A 7,874-nucleotide genomic window follows, 5' to 3' on the forward strand; every position below is an offset into this window, starting at 1 on the left:
ATGCACCACAGAAGAATAAAAATGTCTTTTACATGAATCCATCATTCATCATACAAACAAGGTTTTTTTCCTCCTAAATCTACCGGTTATATGGCAAACATGTGCTACGGTTAATGTCAGATATTTCCCATGGGGAAAACTGGGCTGAGAGAGGGTCCTGGGGACTCTCCTTTGCAATGGGCCTGCCTGAGATTAAGAGGAGCTGGGACAGGAGCAGAGAGGCGCTGTTCATAGGAGTCACTGCTGATCAGCTGATCACCCCTCACACTCCGCTCTGCGCCCCCTCCACGGGAACCCTCTGTGTGGCTCTGTCCATAACGTCCTCCCACGCAACACACACACACACACGCACCACGTCTGCAGCAAGGTGGAGGGAACAACTCATCTACACAACGTCTGAATATGAGCGAAATATTTCAGGACCACCAGCTCCACCCCCACCTCACTCGCCAAAGTCCTGCCACACATACAGTGCTGACCACAAGTGTTTGGACAGTAGGACAGCTGATCGGGCTCTTTAGTGCAGCATATGGGCAGAAAATAAGAAATGTTTAATTGAAAGTAACCAATGATGGCAAAACAGAAGACAGTCCCCTGATGTGGCGACAGACTCGGAGGCTAATTTGTGTGTGCAGATGGATATCTTTATACGACAACATGACATCTGAGTCACCGAGTAGTCATTTACTTTATAATATGCTGGAATAACGAGCAAACGGAAGCGTGCGTCTCTGTCCCAACACCTGCAGGCTGCACTGTACAACACAAATACACAATTAAAGTGCTGTTTACTTCAACAAATCCCTCGCCCTCTCTGTGAGCACGCCGGCCGTCTCTCCTGCTCTTTAACGTTCACTTTAGCCTGACATCGCCCTAACGGGATGGACAGACGGGAGAGGAAGAAAGTCTACCACAGTCACCCCTGCTTCAGCGCAGTGATGGCAGGGGGAGAGAGAGAGAGAGAGAGAGAGAGAGAGAGAGCAGATGTATGATAATAATAATAAAAGGCGTCCCTCGGTCACATGGCAGCTGGAAGGCAACACAGAGTGGCCCTTATAGTACCCAGTAAATTTACATCCCAACATAGCGTTAGCCTGTACTCAGTACTTGCTCATATAGGATGGGGCACTGCAGTGAGCTGTGTGCCACTGCTAGGCGGTAGCATGGGAGACAGCTGGCAATGAGACTGACAGTCTGCCGTATAATGTGGAGGATTCTCAGATCAAGATGTTAAAAAAAAAGTGCACATGCAAGCAAGCGAATGTCAGCCTTATTCCCTTCCTCCTAACAGAGACAGGTGATCACCATGCAGTATTCAAGCTTTCTGAGAACAAAGCGCGGGGAGGAGCACTAAAATACAACATCTGAGAGTTTGATACAAGCAGGCTCGTCCATACTAATATGTTAAATAATAAGCTTTAGCCCACTAATTAATACATGTAGATGTGTGCAAAGGCTTTGGTCACAGATATTCATGGGCAAAGCAGTGACGTTTGTTCATGATTCATTCTCACAAATGAGGATTAAAATATCTTTTAACGGATGTGTGGGCTGACAGAAACTGGTCTGAGAACTTGACAGAGCACCTCCTTAATGAGCAGGACCTCACGTTTCAGCTATATATAATATTATAGTTAGGCTTTGTTCAGATAAGATGTAACATCTGCATTTGTTTTGAGACTTTGGGAAGAAAGCTCCTTAGTGGAAATAGGCTTGTTATGGGTTTCCCCATCAATAATTCGACAGTTTTCTACATTATAAGAGCTGCAATCTTTACATGGAACCTCATTACGGCAGGAAAATCACATTTTTTATTGATTTTATTTTTAAATTATTTACGGATTTAGATGATTATTAGCGACATAATGTGTCAGAAGTTTTGAAAACTCCACGTACACACACACACTGTCCGATCTGAAAGAATCCTTCAAAATTAGATTTACACTGCTACTGTTCAAAAGTCTGGGCTCACCAGGCCAGTTCTACAGCTTCTCTGATCAGCTGTGCTAACATTTCACAGGAGTTTTCTAATCATCAATGAGCCTTTTTAACACAATGTAGCATTAGAACACAGGAGTGATGGCTGCTGGGAAAGGGCCTCTGTATACCTTTGTATATATTCCATTAAAAATCAGCCTTTTCTAACTAGAATAGTCATTTACAACAATGTCTGGACTGTAGTCTGATTACTTTAATGTTATCTTCATTTTCCAAGTGACCCCAAACCTTTGAACGGTAGTGTGTGTATTTTTTTTTCCTAAAACCCTGAGAGGGTTTAACAAATCTTATCTGATTTACGTGTGTAGGTTTATTTAAAAGTGTATTTAATGTAATCATTTAAAAACCCTTGTTAATAAATAACTAACTCAGAAGTTCGCACTGCTGCACATGGATTGGCTTTAACACTGATGGCTAAACTGGGCATCATCATCATCATCATCAGAGGTAACCCTCCACACCCTGTCATTAGATCCACTTGAAGACAGTCTACATGTGTATCTTCTCCTGAAATATGCTACAGCAGCACAGCTAGCTTTGGACCCGCTAACAACGTAACACTAAAATACACACAGAGAGACCAACGGTTTCCCCACTGAGTTAGAACGGATGTTAATCTACGACCTATTCAATAATCAAAAAAGCACCTGTTACAAAATATTTAGCACACGAAAGGGAGCTCACAGCTCACCCACCTCTTTATTGTTATTATTAGCTTCAGTCTCATTTGATAGCGTCCTTTGAAGCACCTCATGATTACAGAGCCAGTAATGTTTTCTGAAAAAGGCACATAGGTTACACTCTTCAAGCTGACGAGATAACACATGGCTAAAATCGTTCAGATTGCATAACTAAAGCTCTCGAGTATATGGCAACCTCCTAAGAACTGACACTCACTGCTATCGCTATGAATGCTACAGGGCGATGAGGGGAAGGTGTGAGATCTTAAACTGCTGCACCATAGAATGGGCAAGTAAACAGCATCCATTTTCAAAGAAGTACATTTATACTGCAATCTAAACTTGGTAGTGGATCATCAAGCCTTTCTAGAATCCACGAGGTTAGCCACCGTCCATCTCTGACCTTTGTCTTAATAAAGAGTTCTAAGAAATGCTGATAATCTGATTTCATTGATTGTCTTCATTCACTATTTGTCACACGAGCCGCTTCGGTTCAAATGTGTGGTAACCTACAGGAAACACAAGGACAAAGGTTTCTGCATGGAAGATGCCGCCTAAGTTTGAGAGTATGAAACTTGAAGCTGTCGAGCTAAAGGCAGAAGAGTGATGACGTTTTTAAGCTGAATTGTGAATATTTCCAAAAGCAATACCGCACAGGAGGAATAAAGCTGACATGTTAAGCTTGCTCACTAAACAGGACACAGTGGACAAATGTATTATTTATACTGCTTGAGGGTGAAATGGTGGGTTTTCTAAGGATACATGTAAAAACACCCTAAATTCCCTGATGTGCTGTCCTGGCCTTTATGGACCCTCTAAGAATCTGTCCTCGTCTCCAGTTTTGCTGATGCTCACTCCAATCAGATGGCAAAGAATGTGCCTTATGTAGCTCTATCCATGGGACAGGCTCTGACTGCAATATACCAATAGCACCTCCAGATGCCCTCTCAACCCACACACTCACTCAAACACACACACACACCTTCTCTTGGGAAGGTGCTCCATTAGGCGCTTCGACAAGCTAATGAAGGGAAAGAAAATAGAGAAAGCACCAAGTGAGCTGTACAACATAGTCATGTGGGCCTAAATAGAAATTTGGGATGAACAGGGGAGGCATGCAGGCAGGTCTTCAGGCAGGGTGATGTGGTGGGATCAGGCAGACGTTTAGCACAAAGGCAGGAGAGAAAGGACACAAAGCACTGATATTTGTGTCTTCCTTCCCTGCTCCAACAAACAACCTGCTCCAACACAAAAACATGTGCTTGCCAGACAGCGTTATACTGAATATAATCATATGTATTTTCTGTGATGTAAGTAATAACTAAAACAAAGATTAGAATGAATCTTGTATAGCTTGTTACACTTAAATTCCATCCCCCACCAGAGAGAAAGCCGTGTCAGAAAAGCCTCCTACTGGCTAACAAGGAATTTCTAAAGTTCTGTAATCCTCCTGCCGTGTGTGCACAGGCAACGGAGAAGCCGCCCTATTTGACCTTGAGTGGCGGTTCCCTCTCCAGCCAGCGAACTCGTACTTTCTGTTTATAGTGATACTCCTTGAGGAAGTCCTGTAGGGCGGGGGGCAACGGGAGGGAGCCTATACCATCGTAGGTGGTCCAGCGGCAGATGGCAGCCCGTGCCAGGTGCTGCAGGGCAAAGGGAAAGGTCCGATGGAGAGGTGCTGTAAGCAGCGGTTCGAAAAACATGCAGGCGCTGGGGTCCTTGTAGTGCTCCAGCAGTCCTGTGACGGTGGAAGAGTGGAAAACACAAGGGTCGTGAGCGTCGAAGCTGAAGTTGTGGTTCCACTGCTCAATGCGTGCGTGCAGGGATCGGTTGTAGCGGCGGAAGCTAACAGAGAAGAGGTAGTCTTCCTGGGCTGAGTCGCGCAGCAGGAAGGTGCCCTCTGGCCGCCCGTCCAGCAGCGCCTCGGCCTCGTAGCGGTCCATCACGCCCCAGTAACAGGGCAGAGCTGTGATCTGCAAGAGGTCTGGCACCAGGCAGTGGATGTAGTCTATCTGGGTGTGAACCTTCCAGGGTCCAGGCTGCTGCCGGCTCAGGTGACCATCTCCAGAGGCATGCCTCTGTTTGGGCCTCCTGGCCTGCAAACATAGGGTGGTGGAATCCTCCTCAGAGTCACAGTCCTGGGCTGATGCAGACCCCAACACCTGTGCGCAGGCTCCCGATGATCCAGCACCCACACAGCTGCCAGCCCCTGAGGCCCGTCCTTCCCCAGAGGCCTCTCCCATGCCAGGAGCCATCTTTGGTCCCAGTTTGTAGAGAGAGGAACCTGGCACTGAGGCCTCCAGGGTGTGGATCTGTGCATTAGGTGGTGGGTCCACACCTTCCTCGATGCTAAGTCTGCGACGCTCCCGCAGACGCTCCTCCTCATCCTCAGGAGAGGGATGGGCCGGGTCAAAGGCATCCAGAAGGGCAGTGGAGGAATGCGGGCTGACTGGTGCTGTGTGTTGTTTGATCAAGTGCCACTTGTGAGCAAGGTCTGATCCAGGTGGGAAGGGACATGTCTCCAGCATGAGCTCCGTCAGGTGAATCTTACGTTTGGAGGTGACAGGGTTCTTAGTAGAGCGGGAGCGTCTACGAGCAGGCAGGGGTAAGCACAACCCAACTGTATCACTTAGCCGCTGGCGCAAAGAGCGAGCGTTGAGACTGCGTCCTCCTGACACAGAGTCATTCATCTCCTGGATGGAGCCGACTCCATAACGCCTGTCCCTGCGGTTCCCACTTCCACGTAAGCGCCCAGACCGCCTATCAGCCTCCAGAGAGCTCTGGGTTTTGGTGGAACATGAGTGTTTTTTCTTGCCCCCCCAAGGAGCATGCCGGGAATAGGAGTCTCTGCGGGCCATGGGGACACCCCCCGAACCCCCCCTCACATCCTCAGTGTCCTTGTCGATGGTGATCTCAACGATTTGAGGGATGTCTGACACGCAGTTGTGATGGCGGCGTCCTGTTACAACTGGCACTGGGAGGAGGCTCCGTGATGGGCTGGACGCTCCTGAAGTCTGAGACTCACCTGAGCTTCCTCCCTGACCAAGATCCAGCACACAGTGGACGGTATCTGCCTCTACCCTGCTTTCACCGGGGCCTGAACTGTGAAAGAGTGTCTGGCATCTGCTCTTCAGGTTGCTCCACATGTTGCTCACTTTCTTCATCAATAAGAGCCTCGAGGACCTGAAGGAAACAGGAGACGAGGATGATTAAGTCACAGGTGAGGAAAACCTCATGACAGCAGCCGTGCCAACATTCAACACCGAGGTACACGCCACATAAAGAATGTCCTACATTTAAATTCCCCAGACTACTGTGTATCCAGTAATTAGACATGGTGAGAGTATAACGGGGCCAAAGTGTCTGAGAGGTGGGTGAGCTTGAGTAGTTTGAACAGCAGAGCTCAGAGTTGCCAGGCAGACGTGCAGGGACACAAGGCCACAGCTAAAAATGAACCCAGGATCTGCTCACAGCTGATCTGCTGGTATGTACTGTATTACAGAGCCAGTCTAGACCTGACCAAAAACTTTCCCTGTAACAGCAGCAGACACACACACACACACACTCACTCACATATGCTGCTGATTTATCACTCCACTACAATTTGACAGCGATTTGGAAGAAGTAGCAACCACCACTGCATTCAGGTGAAGAGCACAAGCACTACAGGTGAGTGACCTGCCAAACTCAAACCTCAGAAAGATCCATAATGCAGCGTTTCCTTCCCGTTGCTGGATCCATTACACATTAAGATTCATAAAAACAAGCAAAAATATCTTCACAAGACACAACAATATGCAACCCTGACTTTTACACATCTTTTCTAAGCTACAGTCACGCAACAAACCTTTCCGCTCTCTTCCTTCCCTGCTTCTTGGCTCAAAGGCGGCTATCCACCTACCTGGCATCCCTTCAACCAATCAGCACAGTGAAGAATAAATATTGATAAAGACATTATGGATTGGCACTGTCAGCTGAGACAGAGATGGACAGGAAGCAAGACTGGACTTCGGCACATGGCTGATGAGTTAGTTGATTCACAAGGAGCAGTTCACATGACGCCAGGTCCTGAGCACAGAGCACCAATAAACCAATCTGATAAACAGAAATCAATGTGATTTGCGCTATTATCATAACATCCATGCAGCATGTGAACTACAGTAAAATTCTACAAATTACAATGATTAAACTGGTTTGAAAGGCTTCTTTCAAAGCTTTAGAACATCATCTGGAGTCTAGGGAATTAAACCGTTATCATCCCTTCAATCCACACACTCCCCTTTCACACAGAGGTCACACTGTAAAGCTGGACTGTAGAACTCCTCTTTATACTGCTTACAAACTCAAAACACAGCCGGTGTGCCAGCTGTGCATAATCAGAGGTGTGCCTTGTGTTAATTGTGTCCTATGGACTGTTGGGCGCCGTTACCACCTCAGCCGGCTTAAGACTTGGCTCTGCTGTTTGTGTTTTTTTTTTATACATAACAGCGTTGACACAGAGTCACAACAGCCCTGGGCTTTGTAAACACTTGAGTAAGATTTTCAGTACTACAGCCTCTGGTCATGACTTCAGTGCAAAAGAAAAAAAGAAAAGTCATATGAGTGCTTTTAAAAGGATGGCATCCTTTCACTCATCTTTAGCAGCATGATTCTTGAACACGGTTGTCAGCTTCAATATTGTCTCAGCTTCGCTGTTAAAAAATAATCCTTATTTATTTGACATCATGGAATGATGAAGAACACCGTCTCTCCAGTTTAATGAGTGTTGTCGGCTGACTGCTACATCACAGACAGAGTGCTACTGACTGGAATGCCCCAGTTTCCCACAACATCATCACCATCAGGCTTCCAGATTTGTGAACTTGTACTTGTAACACCTTCTATTTTGCCATTGCTGATGTCAAATCCACAGACCGTGCGCCCATGGGAAACACTCTAATAATGTCTTCTCATGTCTCTGTATTATATAAACACCTTATGCGAGACATTTTGCAACTACACTGAATAAAAAGGAAAAAGCACATGTTGGTTTGTTGGTCCTCAAATGTAACAAACAAACTGATTTTAATGACTCAAAACAGACTTTTAACTAAAGCCACTACAGACCGGATGATTCCAATTTATCATGAGATTCTAATGATCACTGATCTCCCAGCTTGTTACACTATAGACACTTAAACATGCCTAATCAGCAGT

General features: G+C 46.3%; 1 protein-coding gene across 1 annotated transcript in view; it reads right to left on the reverse strand.

Annotated features, from left to right (window-relative positions):
• Positions 1-2,140: 2,140 nt before the first annotated feature.
• socs5b (suppressor of cytokine signaling 5b) overlaps positions 2,141-7,874 on the reverse strand; it is an 8,298-nt gene continuing 2,564 nt past the window's right edge. The window contains exon 2 of the mRNA XM_028423543.1: positions 2,141-5,861. Coding sequence (XP_028279344.1) covers positions 4,163-5,842 — 1,680 coding nt within the window. The 5' untranslated portion in view covers positions 5,843-5,861 and the 3' untranslated portion in view covers positions 2,141-4,162. The remainder of the gene's footprint in view (positions 5,862-7,874) is intronic.

Source organism: Parambassis ranga, chromosome 15 (assembly GCF_900634625.1).
Source record: "Parambassis ranga chromosome 15, fParRan2.1, whole genome shotgun sequence".
In the NCBI taxonomy this organism is placed as follows: domain Eukaryota; kingdom Metazoa; phylum Chordata; class Actinopteri; family Ambassidae; genus Parambassis; species Parambassis ranga.